At 52.5% G+C, this 19,948-nt stretch overlaps 1 protein-coding gene across 1 annotated transcript; it reads left to right on the plus strand.

Moving 5' to 3' along the window:
- Positions 1-1,515: 1,515 nt before the first annotated feature.
- LOC308512677 (keratin, type II cytoskeletal 71) lies at positions 1,516-9,862 on the plus strand (the record flags this gene model as incomplete). The annotated part of the gene is made up of 9 exons (XM_081082275.1): positions 1,516-1,962; positions 4,291-4,505; positions 5,196-5,256; positions 5,734-5,829; positions 6,186-6,350; positions 6,539-6,664; positions 7,927-8,147; positions 8,806-8,840; positions 9,651-9,862. 9 exons carry the CDS (start codon positions 1,516-1,518, stop codon positions 9,860-9,862), a joined length of 1,578 nt encoding a protein of 525 aa, XP_080938401.1.
- Between the last annotated feature and the right edge of the window lie 10,086 nt (positions 9,863-19,948).

A 19,948-nucleotide genomic window follows, 5' to 3' on the forward strand; every position in this document is an offset into this window, starting at 1 on the left:
GAGGAGCGATGAGGAGGGATGGAGAGAGAAGGTAGGAAATAGAAATTCTGATGGTTTCAATAAGAGCCATGAAGACAAAATGGCAGGGGAAAGGGATTCCAGGTCCCCTAAGCAAAGTGAGAGAGAACCCCACTCCAGCCTGGCTCCAAATTATTCTCCCTCCTGTGGTCACTGCCAGCCAAGAGTCACAGGGCCCAGCAGCGATCTCTGGGCAAGGGCAATCTCCAGGGGAAGAAAAGGGGCCACAGCAGCAATGCAGTCACATGCGAGAACCAGGACCCACCCCAGAGCCGGGAACACAGTATAGTGGGGCAGCAGGCAGAATCTAGGACAGGGATCACAGGGACCACAGGACCATTTGGAGCAGGATGGCATCATGCTCGCTGGGTCACCTTCTTAGGGAGGCCCGCACTGGGGAGCCCATCCCCCGCCAGCCTGCACTCCTGGCTCCCATGGGTCTGGGGAGATGCAGCAGCTCAGTCTCACTTTGACAGCAGTTTCTTCTATTTGAACTCTAAACACATGCTCCTGTCCTACACATCGAAGGAAAGACAAATGACCAAATGGGACCCACCTCCCTCCACCAGGAGTCTTCCCTTGAAACCTCCAGGCTCTGAGCAAGCCTCTCTTTGTCCTCCCCTTTCCCCTCTCAGTTGACTCCCTCAATTTCTCGGCCACCTTCCCCAGCTCCATCCTCCTTTCCTCTTCCTCTTTCTGTCTAGTGTTTTAAGGACTAGACAACAATTGTCTCTTGCCTTATTGCGGGAGTTTGAGAGAAGGAAAGTGTGGACACCCTTTCTCTGGAGAACTTGCAGAAGCGCATGGCCCCCCTGTGTCCATGGCTGACTCTGACCTGGGCTGCTCATGCCCCATGCAGGGGGGAAGGTCACCCCATCCCCAATAGCCCAGAAGAGAGAGCTGCTGTCTCTGTGGGTTAGGAGAAGAGGCCATTGGTGGGTTGTGCCTCCAGGAAGTGTGGGGGAGGGGTGCATGCCTAATGATCTGCCCCTTTCTGGGAAAGAGCAGGGCACCGCTATGGCTGGAGTCCCCAGATACTCTGTGTACCCTATGGCCTGCTCTGTCCAGAGCAGCCCACCTCCTCCCACCCTCCTGAGCCCCTGAGAGGAAGCCCACAACCCAGAGAATCAGGATAGGGATGAAGGGCCAGCGACATCCCCCTGGAGAGGCTGGGCCTGTGGCAAATTGCCCTATGACAACAGGTTAATTAGATAAGACCCAAATTACATGAGCAAGGCTTGCAAGCCCAGCACTTTGAAGGTTTCATGTTGTCTCAGAGGTGGGGAGGGCTTGGTCTCTAGCTCAGCATAGAGAAAATGACTTCTTGCTCCCAGGCACGCCAAACCCACGAATTAAGCTCTTCACTGCCCATCCATAAGCCCCAGTGCCAAGCACATATAAGGAAGGGCACCTGTTGGTCCTCGCAGCAACCTGTGGAACCCGTGTGGGATTTTGCCTTCCTCCCTCCTGAGTCTGAGTTCCGCCTCCACCAGCAGCATGAGCCGCCAGTTCACCTGCAAGTCGGGAGCTGCCACCAAGGGGGGCTTCAGTGGCTGCTCCGCTGTGCTCTCAGGGGGCAGCTCACCCTCCTTCCGGGCAGGGGGCAAAGGGCTCAGCGGGGGCTTTGGGAGTCGGAGCCTCTACAGCCTGGGGGGCTCCCGGGGCATCTCTTACAACGTGGCCAGTGGCAGCGGGAAGAGTGGAGGTTATGGATTTGGACGGGGCCGGGCCAGCGGTTTTGCTGGCAGCATGTTTGGCAGTGTGGTCTTGGGACCTGTGTGCCCAACTGTGTGCCCGCCTGGAGGCATCCACCAGGTCACTGTCAATGAGAGCCTCCTGGCCCCCCTCAATGTGGAGCTGGACCCTGAGATCCAGAAAGTGCGTGCCCAGGAGCGGGAGCAGATCAAGGTGCTGAACAACAAGTTTGCCTCCTTCATCGACAAGGTGGGTCTGCTAGGACCTGGGGAATCTGTAGGCAGTGTCTCTTCTTGGGATGTGAGCTTTTGTTACAGCATGAGAAACTGAAGTTAAGGATGGAGAGGGACTTATTGTGGACAAGACAGGTATTTTCTAACATCAGTGTGACTTGTGTAAGGTTCCTTGTGTAGTCTTTTCCCAGAAAAGGCAGAGGCAGGTCAATCTCTACTGGCAAGGGCTTATCAGGGCTAGTGGCAGGAGAGCCCAAGAGAATAATCCTGCTTCTTACTCTCAAGGGCTAGATTGGGGCCATTGCTAAGCCTGGGTCTATGCAGATTGTGTGCAGAAAACGACCCCAGGGAGAAGGAATCTGCCCCAGAGTAACCAGGGAAGCTGGCCTCCCATCCATAGCTAGCTGATCTCGTGCACTAGTCATTCGACCGTTGGCTCAGGAGCATCAGGGCTGGTCGTTCCCGGTGGCTCTGCTCAGGGCATGTGTTTCAGTCGGCTGAGGCCTTTCTCGAAGCAGAATAGTGCGCTGGGGAAGTCAGACCTGGCTTCCACCCTGGCCCATCACTTACCAGCTGTGTGCTTGGGGAAAGTTGTTTATCCTGTCGGTGCCTCTGTTTTCTCATCTCTACAATGGAGATAATACTTACCTTTTGGGGTCATTGTCGGGTTTATAAAAGAAAATGCACGGGAAGATCTTGGCACAATGCCTGACACATACTAAATACTCCCAGTGGTTGCTATTGTTACTATCATTTTAATCTCCAGAGAGCTAGGGGAAGGAGAGCATCAAAGGGCTGGAAGAGACCTCAAGGGATCATCCAGTCTAGACAGGCCCCTGACTTTCGGTAGATAAGAGATTATTGCTCCCATTTTATAAGTCAGCAAAAGTATGGAAATGAATGCCATGCCCAAGGTCATCTGAGGGAGAGAAGATGAGGCTGGACACTCAGCCTCCTGCTTCCAAACCAAGTACTAGGGACTTGAGGGCCATGATGGCTACATCACAGTAACACACTAGGGGCAGGTCAGCCCAGGACAAAGCCAGTGGTTGAGACGGTCAATAGCCACCAGAGCATAGCTTGCACCCTTGAACCCCCAACTCCTTGCAACTCTCATCTCCTGCTCAAGGGAGGATTCCCTGCTGCCCCTGCTCACCTAAGGGGCCAACACCACTGCTGTGGCTTCTTACTTCTCTAAGTCATTTGGAAGATCAAGATGTTCTGAGGTATGGGGCTGGGGGATGGGAGTGAACTGAACATTGGCTGGGCTGGTCAAATACCATTAAAGGATGAAGTCTGGAGAAATGGGAAGAAAGACAAACACAAAGACAGTCACTTCTATGAACAAAGGTGGTTTGACTGGGGTGAGAGGAAAGCAGGCTCAAAGGCCTGGGCAGTTCCCAAACCATTTTAGTCTCCAGAAGAATACAATCAGAGAAGGTAGTACATCCTCTCAGAGATCCAGGGGTGTCCAGTGTGTGGTCTAGATATGTATTGTGGTGTCCTCGGTGTAGGCTTACTCTGTGGTTAATGCTCGGCCTTATGGATATACATGAAAAAGTCAGGACTGGTTAGACTTTAACCGTTAGACCAAACCAAATGCTGGCTGACCAGCTGGAGGCAAGCTGTTTGGTGGTTAACCCGTCCCAACATTGAGTCCCAGACTGTTTCTCAAGGTCCTGTGTTTCTGACTTTAGGGATTCAACCTCATTTAAAGAGTAGTGCTCCTCCTCCCCACCCCAAGCCAAATAAGAGAGGCATATGCAGATCCACCCACTCTGGTTAGGGCCTTGGCCCAGTATGGCCATGGTGGCAGCAGGAGTCCCCTCTGTCCATTGAGAAAATGGTTCTGAAGAGCAGGACAAGGGGAGGAGGAAGTGGCCATGAGCCCAGTAGAGCTGGGGCCTCTCAGGAGTTTAGAATAACTGAAGCTCTTGGGCCACTGAGCCTCGCTGAGCTTGATGTGTTATAAAACAAACAGCAGACCAATCTTCAGAGAGGTCAACCGTCCCAAAGATGAACCCAGCCTGACTCTGTCCTGGCACCTACAGGCACATCCCTGTCCTGTGCTGACTTGACCACAGTGGGCTCTGAGCGACTGGATGCATGAGTTATGGGACCCATGTCTGGGTTTAGTCCTGGCCCTACCACTTATTACACCATTAGATCTTGGAAAGAGGCTAAACTTCTCTACACCTCAGTTTCCTCTCCATTAAATACGGTTAAGGACTCGCCCACCTCATGCAGCTGTTGTGAGGGCTAGAGAGCTTTGCACAGTGCCCTGTGAGTGACAGGTGTGACTGTTTCTGTGGGGGCTCAACAGTTTCTGGGCTTCGGGTTCCAGGTGCGGTTCCTGGAGCAGCAGAACCAGGTGCTGGAGACCAAGTGGGAGCTGCTGCAGCAGCTGGACCTGAACAACTGCAAGAACAATCTGGAGCCCATCCTGGAGGGCTACATCAGCACCCTGCGGAAGCAGCTGGAGACGCTGTCAGGGGACAGGGTGAGGCTGGACTCGGAGCTGAGGAGCGTGCGGGATGTGGTGGAGGACTACAAGAAGAGGTGAGCGAGAAGGGGCCCCCTGCAGCTCAACAGCTGCCCTGTCCCTCTGAATGCATCCTGCCCTTGGGGCCCTGGCAGCTACCCCAGCTTAAAGTTTTTGGAGGTGGGGGGCAGTGTCATTGTCACATGAAACAGAATCACCCCCCGGAACAAAACTCCAGAAATTGCTCTCTGCCCCTCCAGCCTCTGGCCTGACACTTGGGACAAATGTCCAGCTTAGTTAGTTGGCCAGTGGTCAAAGGATTAACTCCGGCTCTAGGGTGAGGGAAACCTTGGGTAACCACTATGTTTCCCCAAGCTTCTGTGTCCTCCTTGGTAAAAGGCGTTTAAGCCCATCGACCTCCCAGAACTGCTATGAGGAGTAACTCCAGAAACGCTCCCATTTAAATGTCAAGGGAGAAGATTGTTTCTTGCTTCCTCTGGGATTTCCCACAGGACATTCACTCTACATGTTCTTTCTTCATTTCTGAAGCTGAACCTTTAACAATCTCTTTCTTCCAAACTTGGTTACCAGGTCTCCTCCCTCAGGAAGCCTTCCTTGCCTGGCTGGCCCCCCTGGCCCAGTACTCCACAGCCCCTCAGCACCTGTGCCCTCTGACAGGCATACTACTCCTCATTCAGGGTCTTCCCTGGGCAAATGAGGTTTCTCAGTGAGACGTATTAACCAACCCCGCCCTGGCATTTCCGCAGGTATGAGGAAGAAATCAACAGGCGGACAGCTGCAGAGAACGAGTTTGTGCTGCTGAAGAAGGTGAGGGGGGAGGCAGACCCTGAGTCCAGGCTGCCTGGAACCCGGAGACGCTGAGCCTGCAGTGTGCTCTGCTCTCAGAGAACGTGAGCTGATTCAGAAACAGTGAGGTGAAGGCAGGGAACTGCGATGAAAAACTACTCAGAAGAGAGAATACAAAGGCAGGAGAAGGATGGCCTTGCTGATGTTTCCCATGGATGGGTCTGTCCATAGTGAAGAGCAGCCAAGGGTGACACACAGGTTCCCCCTGCAGCCTCAGAGTCTGCTCATACATCATAGAGATGGGCTGGGGCCTCCTTCCTTTAGGGGTGCCCATCCCTGCTGATCGGGCAGAGTTTCAGGATGCTCCTTCCTCTCCTTTTCCATGGGACCATCAAGGGGGGGGGTGGCACTCACCTGTGCAGGGCACCCAGGCTGGGGCAGTTGTTGCCTCCTCGGGTGCACTGGCAGTGACCAGGGGATGGCTGGGGCATCTTTCAGGACGTGGACGCAGCTTATGCCAATAAGGTGGAACTGCAGGCCAAGGTGGACTCCATGGACCAGGAGATCAAGTTCTTCAAGTGTCTCTTTGAAGCCGTGAGTCTGTCTCTCCACTCCACCCCTCTGAGGGCAGCCAGTGGGTAAAATTCTATTCTGGGGGCTGGGAGATCATGGAGCCCTCGATCTCAAGGAGTTCCCCCGGTTAGTTATTCACCTCCTACCTTGGCCCTGAGAGGCTCCTTAATCTCCACCTCTGGGTGGGAAGGAAATGGACCCAACCCTGGCTCCATGGTGGCAGGAATCTGGGGCCCAGAGGGAACTTGCCAAGCCCAGGGAGCAGCAGCCTTGGTTGGGAACCTCATGTTTGACATCACCAGGATTTGCTCACCTTCTTTGGGGTAGGTTTTTGCCTTTGACTGTCAAGTCCTGAGACTATCCTTGTTTCCCTGCAGGAGATCACTCAGATCCAGTCCCACATCAGTGACATGTCTGTCATCCTGTCCATGGACAATAACCGGGACCTGAACTTGGACAGCATCATAGACGAGGTTCGGGCCCAGTATGAGGAGATTGCCCACAAGAGCAAGGCCGAGGCCGAGGCCCTGTACCAGACCAAGGTGAGCTGGGCCTGAGAGGGCAGCCTCAGCAAGTATGAGGGCTGGGTCTGATCGTTCCCAGGACAGAGGCAGTGTCCAGTCAAGTGTCCAGTGTGCCCTGTCCCATGACATCACCAACCTGAGACATCGGGTGCTCCCACACCGTGTTTACCATGCTCATCCTTGGCTCTGTGCTCTGGGGTCCCCAGTTCCAGGAACTGCAGCTGGCAGCTGGCCGGCATGGGGACGACCTGAAAAACACCAAGAATGAAATCTCGGAGCTCACCCGGCTCATCCAGAGAATCCGCTCAGAGATTGAGAATGTGAAGAAGCAGGTGAGGGGTCAGGTTGCCTGTGGCTTGGGGCAGGTGGGCACAATTGGAGGGGAGATGAGCTGGCTGAGGATGGCAACTTCCCAAAATCTCCACCCATGAGAGGAAAGGGGCCAGATGAGGTCGCTGACTCAAACATTTAGAGCAGACATCCCTGGGGTATCTCAGTACCTACTCAGCCAAGGACCTCTGTTTTGGAACCCTCTGCCCCAGGAAGCATTCTCTCATCCTCCAGGCTGAGTGTGGTGCCAGGCGCCCTGTCCCCCTGTCCCAATCAATGTGCTCTCTTGGCATTGGTGCTTTGCCTGAACTTGTCACACTTCTATAATTGCACCTGCCCATCTCTTCTTCCACTGGACTGAAGGAGGCAGGGAGCTGGCTGCTTTGTTCCCTATTGTTTTTCCAGCATCTAGTATGGTGCCTGACATATAGGCTGCAGACACTGCTTTAGTAGATGGCAAGACAAGGTGCAGGTATATAATTGTTATAGTCAAGTTCCTATAACTGTATCACATTAAATCCTCACAAAGACTCAGATGAGGAAACTGAGGCTCAGAGAGGTTAAGGGGGTTACACAGCTGGTAAGCGGCAGAGCTGTGATTTGAACCAAGGTCTCCTGATTCCGAGTCCAGTGCTCCTCCCACTCTCTGACAAACTTTAACACTTAGTAGCTCTGAGACATTAGGCAAGTCACTTGTCCTCACTGTACAGGGTGTTATAAGGACTAGATAAGTTTAGGTGTATAAAAAGCAGATAAAGGGCTGAGTGTTGTGCCAGGCAGATGGTAAGTACTTGGGAAATAGGAGTAGGTCCTGGGGAATCCTTCCCTGTCCCCTCACTGTGGCCCCACGTACCTGGTCAGGCACTGTCATTGTAGCTGTAACACGATATTCCAGTGATCTCTCTTCCCAGACTTTAAACAACTCAAGAGCAGAAAGCCAATGTGACTCTCACTCATTTTGTATCCTTGGCCAAGTAAAATGTCTTTGCATTCACTGAAGTGGTGGTGAATTAGCCATCATCTCAGTAGGGCAGGAGGCACTCTATTTGTTATCACCACCAACGTCTAAACTCAGGGGAGTGGAGATAGAGCTAAGGAAGGACTTGCTGATGCCAGAAGGGGCCCAGCCTAGAAGAGGAGCAAGAGGTGTGAAGGCTGGAGGTGGGCATCTCTGCTCAGAATCTCAAAGAATGAGTGGTATTTGGATGTTAAGTGACTCCAATGACCCCTTTCAGTGTTCCAACGTCTCCAATTCCCTATTTAGGCTTCCAACCTGGAGACGGCCATCGCCGATGCCGAGCAGCGGGGGGACAATGCCCTGAAAGACGCCCGGGCCAAGCTGGACGAGCTGGAGGCTGCCCTGCACCAAGGCAAGGAGGAGCTGGCCCGGATGCTGCGTGAGTACCAGGAGCTCATGAGCCTGAAGCTGGCCCTGGATATGGAGATCGCCACCTACCGCAAGCTGCTGGAGAGCGAGGAGTGCCGGTGAGGGGGGCGTGCTCGGCAGGAAAGGGTTTGGGGGGGGACCTCAGGAGAAAGCCTAACACATCCTAACCCAGAAAAGATGAGTTTGTGGGGAGTGAAGGGGCAGTGATGACCGAATAGTTATAATAGTAATAGTTATTAACAATCCCTACATGGGCGTGAGTACTTACTTCATACCAGGCACTGTCCTATGTGGACAAACTCATCCAACCCTCACAACCTCCCTGAGTGTACTCCCCTTGCTCCCTAACAAAAAAAACCCTCACTGCTATGTTAAGTCTTCTTGTTTCATGTTCCTTACCTGTCCAGGCACAAGATGAGCTTGTGGAAGGATGTTCCATTCTGGTTTCCCCAATGTTCTTGGGAGACAGAAAGGCTCAGTGCCTAGGCCTGGCCCCTGGGAAGTGTGCATACCACCCCTACGTGTGCACCTCATAAGAACTACTTTTTGACTTGGGTTGCTGCCTGGTTACCACAAATATTAAGGGACAGCTCCCCAACTTCTCAGGCTCTGCTTGTGCCAAAGAAGACCTGGAATTTCCATAGGTGCCCATAGGGCTTAGAAACCCACATCAGGCTAGTGGAGGCACTTGCTCTGAGGTTAATAGATCATGGGTTGCATGATTGCGTGCTCTCACTTTATTTCTCTCCCTAACAGGATGTCAGGAGAATATCCTTCCCCTGTCAGCATCTGTAAGTACTTGTATGTTTGGACCTAAAATTGCAGAATCTGCAGACCGGAAAGGGGCTTAGTCACACCTGTGTGTTGATGAGCAATCTGAGACCCAGAGAGGGTAAAACCTTTGCCTGAGATCACAGAGCCAGATAGCAGAGGCATGGTCAGAAACCAGGCCTCCTGACTCCCAGCCCAGGGTTCCTTTCTCCTTATCACTCCATCTACTGTTCCCCGGGGCTGGCAGCTAGGAACAGGGAGACATGCCACTGGGATGGGGAAACAAAGGACATGTTGCAAGAAAATGAATATGGGTGTAGGCGAGGCTTGGGGAGCCACGTCTGCAAGTTGTGATCAGACCTGGGCTAGGGACTTAGAGCGGCTGGAATTAGTGAACGGGGGGCCTTGGAGGTCCAGCCCACAGTGCTAGATCTCTAGGTTTCTTTCTCAGTGGGGCTAAGAGTGTTAAACTAGAGCTTCTGGAAGAGTCCATCTGTGGGACAGTTAGCAGAGAGGGGAGGTTGGGGGATGGGACATTTAGCAGAAAAGGTTAATAGAAAGGGCAGAGGGTAGTGTCCAGAGTGACAGGTGGATACATTGGTGCCGGGACCAAAAATATGAGCTTCTGAAAGTTAAGCAGCAGCCAGAGTGGGTATTAGCTGGGCAAGCCAAGGGCAGGATATGGGTGAAGATGTCTCGGGACCCGCCCCCCCCCCCCCCCCCCCGCCCCGGGACAGGGTCAGCTGTGATCAGAGCCCCCACCCAAACCACTGCTCCAAGAGGAGCCCCCAGCTCTGGCTGAGGGGTGCTGACCGGCTCTTCCCCTGCAGCCATCATCAGCAGCACCAGTGGCAGCAGTGGCTATGGCTTCCGGCCCAGCTCCGTCAGTGGCGGCTACGTGGCCAGCAGCGGCAGCTGTATCTCTGGAGTGTGCAGCGTCCGTGGCGGGGATGCCCGGAGCCGGGGCAGCACCAGTGACTACAAGGATACCCTGGGGAAGGGCTCCAGCCTGAGCGCCCCCTCCAAGAAAGCCAGTCGGTAGAGAGGGCTGCCATGCCCTCCTGCCACCCCTGTATCCCCAGCAGGGGCTCTGGCTCCCACACGTGCTCTGCCCAGCCCATTGTTAGCCCCGCCCCCACCCTGCTGGCCCTGCTCTTGTACCCCAGGCTCTGACCTTGACCACCTCACTTCTCCCAACCTGTGTCTTCCGGAGCCTGGACAGGTGTGGACGACTAACCCTGTGAAATTCCTCCCTGCACACGCCTGGCATCCTTGGCTGTGGTCCTCCAGCCATGCCGTCAGCTCAGACCCTGGTTCTGGGCTCTGGCCCAGCCTCCAACTACTCTGTCTGGGCCCTGGATCTCAGACCAAGGCCCCTCTCACACTGGGACCTTTATCCTGGAACCTGACTGCGCTAGGAGCTGTCTCTCTGTCCAAGAAAAGGAGGACTAAAGGACAAACAACCGAGAGGCCTAGTCCCCACCTAACCCGCTCAGACTCGCAACTCATTCTGAATGAAACCAAGCACAGTGCAGCGTCTCTCTTCACTCTCTGCGCCCAGAAACAGAGAAGAGGAGGCCCGTTCACTTCTTTCTTCTCATAGGCCCTCCCACTGCATCCTCAATAAACAGCACAATCTGATGGTGGTCTCTCTGAGGATTGCTGTGTACATGGACTCCCCTAGGACACTCACACGAGCAGGCCCCACACACTCCACAGACACATAGGGACACACAGAACACATATCACACTAGGTTAATTTCCCTGTAGAGTGGAAATAGAAGCCCCTCCCAGAGCAGACATGGCAGGGGGGCTGCGAACACCACTGGGCTGCAGGGAGAGGAGCATGGTGCAGAGTCTGGAAAGAGGCGGAGGGTTTGTTGGAGAAGAAGGAGTCACGTGGGAAGGGTGTGTGCCACCTTGTTTGTGCCCAATGGCAGAATTGGTCCTGCTCCTAACAGGGACCTGGCTTCTTTCTAAGAACTGGGTCTTCCCTGGAGGGAGGACGGGGGCTTGGCAGACAGGAATCTGCATCTGTTCAACCTTTTCCTCTCTGCTCAGCGGCCTGGCCTTCTGGGGGGGTAGAGTGGGTGGGGGCCCTCACTCTGAGCCTCTCTGCTGGAAAGTTAAGACAGGAAACAAGTTTTTAGAACCTGAGGTTCAACTGGGGTGGAGTGAGCTGGGGGTCAGGCAGGCTGTGAATTTCAGTAACTGTAGTTGACACCTCCCCAAACACCTGTTCACCCTGAAATCACTATGGTGGTGGCCAGTCCTGCCCTCTGGTGAGAAGGAAGGTGAGGAGGACAGGTGGGCAGATTCCCCAGTGGCCAGCACGAGCCCACAAACTTCAGCCGGGAAATCCTTGGGGCCCTAGGGGCTTCTGAAGATGGAGGTGGAGAGATTGGAGGAAGGGCTCGGTGGGCTGGGTTGGCGGATAGAACTTCAGAGTGGTGGCTGGGGCTTATGGCAAGGTCACTGAGCCAGGCTCTAACCTCCAACCACCCGGAAGGTGACCTTCAGCCAGAGTCTCCTGGCTGCCCTCAACCTGGAAGTAAACACCACTATTTGCAGGTGTGGATGGAAGAAAGAGGGTAGATCAAGACTCAGTAACAAGTTTGCTTTCCTGGGGACAAGGGGAGGCCTGGTGCATGCGTGTGTGTGTGTGTGTGTGTGTGTGTGTGTGTGTGTGTGTGTGTTTTCAGAACCGGGTGGAGACACTGCTATATCCTTAGCACAGGACCCACACACACCTGCTGCCTCTGTCCCCTCGCTCCCTTTGCAGCAGTAGGGACTGAGGTTGGATAGCAGAAAGAACTTTCCAGTCAGAGGCTTAGAAGAAATGCTGGATTCACAGGGATGAAGGCTGCTGCTCTGGAGGCTGCTGGTTCATCCCCAGGTCCAGGGAGGGAGTGGATAACTCTCCCGCATCTCTCTGTGCACAGGGCTTACAGGGGTCTCCTAGGTGGGCAGGGTTTTCCTGTCCCAAGTCTGTTCTCGAGCAGCAGATGGAGGTGTTGGAGACAGTGGGACTTCCTGCTATCAGTTTGGCAGGGCCCAGAATGACAGGGCTAGGCTGGGTGTGGGTTACAGACCAGGCAGGGCTTGGCGGATGATGCTGGGAAAACAGGGCCCTAGGGAGAGGGGTGAATGACTGTGACTAGCATAGCAGGAGGGTAGGTGGCCACTACGCTGGATGCAGCAACGTGGTCATTTGAGTGTGATTACCAAGAGCAGTGGCTCTATGCACAGGCTGAAAAATCACCTGGGAACTTTACGGTTTTCTCTGAGCCCCTACCCTAAACCAATTAAGGCAGGCCACTGGGGTGGGGTCCAAGCATTCCCTGGTGTCTTAAAAGTTAGCAGCTAGAGCTGAGCACCGCTGGCCAAGAGTGTGAACTTGAGGATCCCGTGGCTGTGTCCATATCCATGGGGAAGGATGGCAGGACCAGTCAGCTATGCCTGCCCTGGCCACCCTGGAGGGAGTGGTGGCACGTATTGCCTCCCTCTTGGTGTCTACTGGCTCTTTACAGTTTACCAGGTACCTGCCTACCCACTTTCTGAGCACAGCACTGGGGGCGAGGGAACACTGCTATTGCCATTTCACAGATAAGACATTGAGACTCAGATCCCCTGCCTCCCTACAACCACCCTGGGAAGGAGACGATCCCAAAGGTACCCTGTCCACTGCCTGCCCTTTAGGGGGCTGGGTGGAGAGTGGGTGCAGGGGCAGGAGTCTGTCCTTGGCGGTGCCACCCCGCCTGCGTCTCCCACTAGGTGAGTTCCAGGAGGCCCTCGACTGTACGGTGAGCGTGGAAGGGGACTCAGGGCTACTGTGACTTCTCACTCTGCCCTGATACCCTGATACCCTGATACCCTGATACCCTGATACCCTGATGTGGGGCGCTCTGTGCTGCACAGCAGGATCTGCTCTATCTATTTCACCACTGGAGGAGCTGAGACCCAGGCAGGGACAGGGGTCTCTTCTAAGGTCACCTGGCTTGTCAGGGGCAGAGCCAGGCTCAGACCCCAAAGCTCTGTGGCACTGCTCAGCATGGGCGAGGAGGTCGTGTCCCTGAGGTGAGCAGGTTGGATAGTCTCAGGAGCAGAGGGGATGCTGAACACAATTTTATCTTGATCAGTGGCACTCAGTGGGGTGGGAGGGGAGTGCAGGTGGGGCCTGAGGCAGCAGGGGAGGGGAGGCAGGGCAGCTGTCTGGGAAGCCAGAGAGTGTATCATGTGCAGCTTAGTTGGCTCATTCCCACTCAGTCCTTGCTCCGTGAAGCCCAGGAGGAGCAGGCTGTCTGGAGACATGCAAGGGAGGAAATGGAGTTTAAGTTCGCACTACAGTGGGGATGATGCCCATGGCCATTCTTCCCCTCAGGGTGTGGAAGCAGGAGGGTGGAGTTGGAGGCCCAGAGGAGGAGCTGTGCAGGGGACCAGCTTCTCAGGAGCATCACTGGGGCTGCCCTGGGTGAGTTACAGCTGGGCCAGTCCTGGTCTCTCCCAGACAGCACAGGTCTTAGGGGTCCTTGAGTTGTGCACAGCCTGGTTTCCTCTGCTGTCCAGCTGCTTCCTTCTTCCCCCAGGACCACATGCAGAGGCTGTGCCTCATGCCCAATTCCCACACACCTATGCTGAAGCCAAGCCTCAGAAAGGGTCCCGGACAGAGCCCAGCCCAGGCCTCTGACTCCAAACCCATGGCTCCTACATGCCACTCTTGCCATAACAATGCCTGCGGGAGCCCCACACCCAGCTAACATGAGGACCAGAAGGGCAAAACCTACTCACAAGCATCCGAAGCACAAAGTGCGGCCCTAATCAGGGAGCTCCCCATGCTGCCGTGTCAGGAAAGTGGCCTGTTGGCCTGGGGCTGAATTTCCCATGGTCCTTCAGGAGGGGACAGACTGCAGACCAAGGCCCAAGACACATCCATGTTCCTATCCATGGCAACAAACTGCTCCCGGACTGGCTGCGTCATCGTGAGGGGCACATGCATGAAAACATGGCCCAGAGGCAGGAAGCCCAGGCCAGGTCCTAGAAGACCAGAGTCTCTGCTGGGCTTCCTCTGCTTCCTGAAATTCAGGCTGGAAGGACACCAGGGGGGAAGATTAATAAAATCAATAAAATCTGGGCAGGAAAATTCACTGAAATGAGATCTCCCTTGACCTGAGTGAGTTGCTATGGGATTTAGGATTGGGGTGTATTCCTGGGGTGCTAACTGTAGGTACCAAGTCCCTGTAGCCATGGTTGGGTGAAAGTAAGAGATGAGAAGTGAGAAACTGAGGATGAAGGTGAAGTGGGGCACCTTGCACTGAAGGACTGATTGGTGTAAACTAAACTCAGGATGGAATGGGCCGCTTTAAGTGATAGGGTGCTCATCGTTGCTGGAGGTGTTCAAGAACAGACTCAACAGCTCTTAAGGGGTATTACAGGGGACTCAAGAGTTGCAAGGGTGGTTTGACTAGACCAACGCTTCTAAAATTATTATTTGCATATCCCACTTCTGGAGATCTTATTATAATGCCCCTTATGCTTCAGTAGGTCCACATTGGTACCCAAGGGTCCACTCAAGGGGGTTGAGGCCTCTTGGCCGTGACTAAGGCTCAACTCCTTTTTTCATCTCCATTTCCCTCTCCCAGCTCCAGGCTCAGGTACCATCCAGGGTCTGAAGGGAAGGAATGGAAACGGGTGTTTATGGGGCACCTCCTGTGGACCAGAGTCTCCCTGCATTGGGCACGTCACCCATGGCACTTCCCCTGTGCCACCTCTCCGAGGAGGATGCTGTTATTCCTAAGACAGAAACATACTAAACCCAGGACCAAAGAGCCAGTGCATGGAGCCAGGATTCCGTGAGGTCATTTTCTCCAAAGCCCACACTCTTTCCACATTGCCACCCTGCTTCTGGGTCTGGGAACCACCTGTCTCTGCCCACCCAGCTGCTGTGCCTTTCCACACTGCCCTGACATCCTGAAGGCTCTCTGCCCATTATCTGTCAGAACTTCCATCCATCATATTCCATCATCTGAAGGCTGAAGTCTCCGATTCCTGGGCGCTGGGCTGGGTTCCCTTTCCCAGTGGTTGCCATGTAACCCATCTCAGGTTTCCCTACCAGAGGCTACCTGCAGAGACTGTGGCCCTATTGTCACCGTTCAGTCATAGAAGCCTCTCCTCTTAGTGGTTGGGGCATCAGGACAGCTCCTAATGGACAGCACAGTTCTTTCTCTCGACATAGGTGTGGTGGCCAGTCCAGCCACGTCTACAGCCACCCTTGAGTCTCCACTTCTCATGAAGACCTCCCGAGGAGACTCCAGAGCCCTCATGTTTCACAGCCTGGCCTTAGAAAAGTTCTGTTTTCTGTGTGACTGTCACTCCTACAGCTACACAGAACCTGGACTCCCTGTTGAGTATGTGTTACCTTGCCTAGTGATAAAGACTGCTTCTTACCTGCCTCATTCACCCATCAGCCTTCTCAGGGGTGGAGGTTCTCAGGTTATGTAGCCTGACCCCAGTTCTCTAAGTGCCCTCATTCAACGGTGGCCTTGTCACAACACCAGCTCCATGAGAGAAGATGTTTTCCAAGTCCAAGTCTCTTCCTTCCTCTGCCTTAGCAATTTCTTGTTCCTCCCATTCTAGTCTGGAAAGTAAGCACTGCCCATGGCCAGTGCTGGTGGAAGAGGGAGAAAAAGCCACCTAAAACCAAAGGCGAGGCCACACATCATTCAGAACCTAGATGACCCAGGGATTCAATACCAGTAGAAAACACGTGTCTTCTAGGAACTAGTGTTTTCTGGTTTGAATAGAATTTGAATAGTCCTGGAAAACAGCCAAATCAGGAGAGAGGTTGCCATGGCAAATCCTCAAAACAAATAAAAGGTGGATGATTCATGGCTTTGACTGCCTGAGGAATGGATGGGACAAGTGTGGGTTGTGGGAAGATTCTTGTTGACTTTCTCCCCCAGTCCAGAAGGTAGAGTGTCGGGGAAAGGGGCTGCATTAAAGCTAAGGCAGGTTTGAAATGGAGGGTTGGTAAGGACACCGCACCCTCTTAAGCCAGAAAGATGGGGGTATTCCTTCTGCCACCCTCAGCTGGCAAGTCAGCTTAGGCCCAGCGCTCTCTGAGATCCCTTCGTCCACGGTCAGGAAGAATGGAGGGCACCTTCCCAACTTGGTGGGAGGCAGGTGGGCACCACCTTTTGAGCATCCTTTATATTTCCTCAGCAGCATAGGTGCCCCGGGATAAATGCCCCAGCTGGGAGAGGTGTGCGGTGAGCACTGAGCAAGCCCAGGACTCCGGGCCCATCGAGTGGGATGTGAAGAGGATTTCAAATCAGTTGTCAGGGCTGCCAGTCTTCTATTTTTTTTTAAGGTTATTAAAAAGCAACAATTTCCAGCTACTGCCTTCATCATTTTATCAAGGAAGGGCACAAAGGAAAGATACTCTGTCAGAATCAGTTTGGTCCTTTAGATTAAAATACTTAGCCACACTTATTTTCCTCCATTCGCTCCAGATTAGTGCATAGTTCCTGTCTCAGCATTTACTCTGCAACATCTTTGTGTCTGTGTCCTCATCTAAACAATGAGAATAAAACCACTTAGTCAATTGCTTACCATTTAAAAAATCACCAAAAGGGATAGTGAAGGGGAAACCTGCAGAAAAATGGCATGAACTACGGAACGAAGGCATGATGGGGATCCTGCAGAGGCAATGCCATGTGGGGTGAAGGGTGAGGACTCTGATCCCAGACTCCATCCGGTAGGGCTGTGCCTTACAGCAAGTTCATTATCCTGTCCATTTCCTCTTCTGCAAAAATGGGAATAATAACAATAATAATAACTACCTCCTGGCATTGCTGTGGTTGAGACATAACAAGCCAGGACCATAATAAATGTTAGCTATTATTATATTGTCGTCATTGTTATTACTGTTATTAGAGACAATGAGAACTACCTAGGAAACCGCGAGTAATTTTTAGAGATTCACTGGAGACTCTGATCCTAATTTGATTTCCCAGCAGCAAGAGTGCTTGTCACCTCCTTTCTTCATCTTCTATGCAAGACTGAAGTATTTGAGCTCATGTTTTGAAAACTTTGCCTCCTCCAGGGAGCTCCCCCAGGTCTTCTGAGCCCGCCACGGCTTCCTTCTCAGTCTCTCCCAACCGTAATGGAGCTTGTGCCCTGTACTTTTTTCCTGAGCAAAACCCCCGGAATCTCCTAAAGCCATGCCTTGCGCCTGACATGTATGTGTTGCTAAGTTTGTGATTTACTTTAAACAGGAGTGCTAGTTTGATTCCCCAAGTGCCCAGCCTTTCAGCAGTCTCAGTCAAAGAGTAGTTTCCTCCAGAGGACCCTGGTAGGCAGAGCCTGGGAAGTGCCTTGTTTTCTGGTGCAGCATTCAGGACAGAACTCCCCCCAGGCTGCCGAGGGGTTTTCGATGAGGGTGGGTACAAGAAACCTACAGAGCTGTGTCCCCAGCGCTCTGAACACCACTCACCCCCACCACACTCCTCTCTGTGCTCACTCACCACCCTGTCTCACTCAGACCTATCCTCCATGGGGCTGGGAAGGATCACCTGACAGCCCGGAGGGCCAGGTGTGCCAGTAGTCATCGCCAAAGCTGTCTTTTAGCTGCAAGGGTCTCAGGACAAGAGCAGGCAGGCAGGGCTCTGGCTCAGGGCCATGCCCGGGAGTAGAATTTCCATGGCTCCGTGATTGACTTTTCAGGGCTGCTGTCTGGAAACTGGGGTTTGGGCCAGGATGAGAGGAGGAATGGACTGAAGAGTCTTCCCGAATGAAATGGAGCAGAAGGGCAGGGGGGAGAGGAGGTGGAGGGGCCTCTTTCCACATCTCTGAGCTTTGCAGCTTTGGAAAGTGAAGGATGGAGAGGGACAGTCTGTCTGTGTCCCCAACGCCAGGGCCTGGGGAGTGCCCTGGGGTAGCAGGAAGGTTGGAGACAGTGTGTGCTGGTAAATGCTTAGCAAGCAGCTCTCTGAAAAAAAAATGTGTATATTCATTATAAACACACACATATACATACGCATAGATGTAAATATGTATACACACATATTACATATTTATATGTATGTACATAAGTTTATTGTAAGTTGTAATGATATATACATAACTCACAATTTACAAAGTATCATAAAATATTCACCACTCTTTACTGTAAACCCTGTAACACCACTTAGTCTCATAAAATGCTTTCAGCTGAGTTTTGCTAAGCTCGTATACCCATAACTAGCTCATGGTTACATCTGACAAACAAGTCCAGCTCCATCTCGCTCGCTGGTCCATATTTCCGTCCCAACAATTAAGCTGGAAGTGAAACAGTGAAGATGGACGTTGGAACTTCACTCGTCCCGCAGTGATGTGAGTGGCCACCTCTTTGCTAAATCAAATGGCAGTTTTTAAATACTGGATGAGTATTTTGTCAGTTTTTTTACCTGTTCACAATAAATGGCTACAGACACACATACTTTAAAGTTTAATCCTCGTAACGCTTTCTCCATCACTTAATTAAATCTAGACCAGGGCTGTCAAACATTAGCATAATGCATGCCATACATAGAACTTTAAGTTTTCTGGCAGCCATATTTAAAAAACAGCTGAAATTGGTTCTAATACTATAGTATACTTAACCCAATATGTACAAAATGTTATGACGTCAACTTGTTATCAATATGAAACTATTAATGATACACTTTTCATGCTAAGTCTTTGAAATCCAGTGTGTATTTTACATTTACAACATATCTAAATTTGAACTGTTCACATTTCAAGTGCTCAGTAGCCACATGGGGCTGGTGGCAACGATGATTGAAAGTGTGGTTCTGGACAATAGACAAAATAATAAATGAAGATCTGATTGGCAGTGTTTGGTGATTCCTTTGGTGTAAATGCTCCCACAATAATGATTTCAAGTTACCAACAAGATGTCACTGATTAGATTTGCAAAGAGATGTGCAATGGGGCATGATCACATAGCATTTCCACCATAGAGACTCAATAGATGTAAATAACCTACTTAGACAAGTAGGCTGGGGATGAGTGAAGACTGAGGAGGGAATTCTGGAGTCTTAGCTGGTCTGAAGGGGAGTGTGGATCCAGATGTGCTTGCCCCTGTAGCCCTGAAGATTCTTTCTCTGTGGGGAGAGAGCAGCTGGAAGGGGCCAGAGCAGGGCCTGCTAAAGTGGGGCCAGAGCAGTGGCCCTTGTGATTAAGTATAAGGGTGTTCCTGGATACAGGACCCACATTTGGGACACAGGCTAGAGAAGAACTAGGCACTGAGGCCAAGCTCTAGGTCAAAGGTCAGGAGGATGGAGCAGCCAGAGGGGCAGTGCTGAGCCCATCAAGGAGATGGGAAATAAGTACAGAGAGAAGTGTGGAAGGCAGGAATAATGATAATAACTATTGTCTATTGAGGGTGTCCTGTATGCCAAAACATGGGCTAGGTTAATTTTTCAAGTTAATATTTCTTATTAAATCCTCATCAACAACTCCATTAGCACCCCCATTCTATATAAGTAAGGAGACTTAGGGCCAGCGAGACTATGAAACGTGCTTAATGTCACCAGCCAGAAGTCTGGTGGGGTCAGCAGCCCCACACTCTCGCACCCTGACAGTGTGCTGGAGAAGGGGGCGAGGGAACATCAATGTGCCCTCTTGTGTCTGCTCCAGGTCTCCGCTCTGTCTTCAGGAGCCAGATCTGAGGCACTGGTGTTGGCAGAGGTGTCCCAGAGAGTAATGACAACAGAGAAGTTGGAGATTGTGTGGGACCAATGATATGGGTCTGGGAGGACAAAGGGTAGACTGGGCAGGACTTTCAGACAAGGTCAAGGCCACCTAAGTGTCTGAATGCCCATGTGGTCAGGGCCATCATTAGGGGGTGGCCATTGTGGCCATGAACCTGGTGTAGTGGTGACAGGGAACCTCCTCAAGGTGAGAAACTTTTCAGAAATTTCTCCTAGGTCCTTCATTTGGTCAGTGAGAGTGGTTTCCAACATCTCTAAATAGGTGCTGCCTATCACAGGGGAGGGAGGGTTGGGTGACTCTTCCCTGACATACTCCTGGGCCGAACCACCCTACAGCCCCAGTTGTTTTGTCTGCCTGGTCAGAAGCTGCCGCTTGC

This window comes from Myotis nattereri, assembly GCF_964212035.1.
Source record: "Myotis nattereri genome assembly, chromosome: 2".
Lineage (NCBI taxonomy): Eukaryota > Metazoa > Chordata > Mammalia > Chiroptera > Vespertilionidae > Myotis > Myotis nattereri.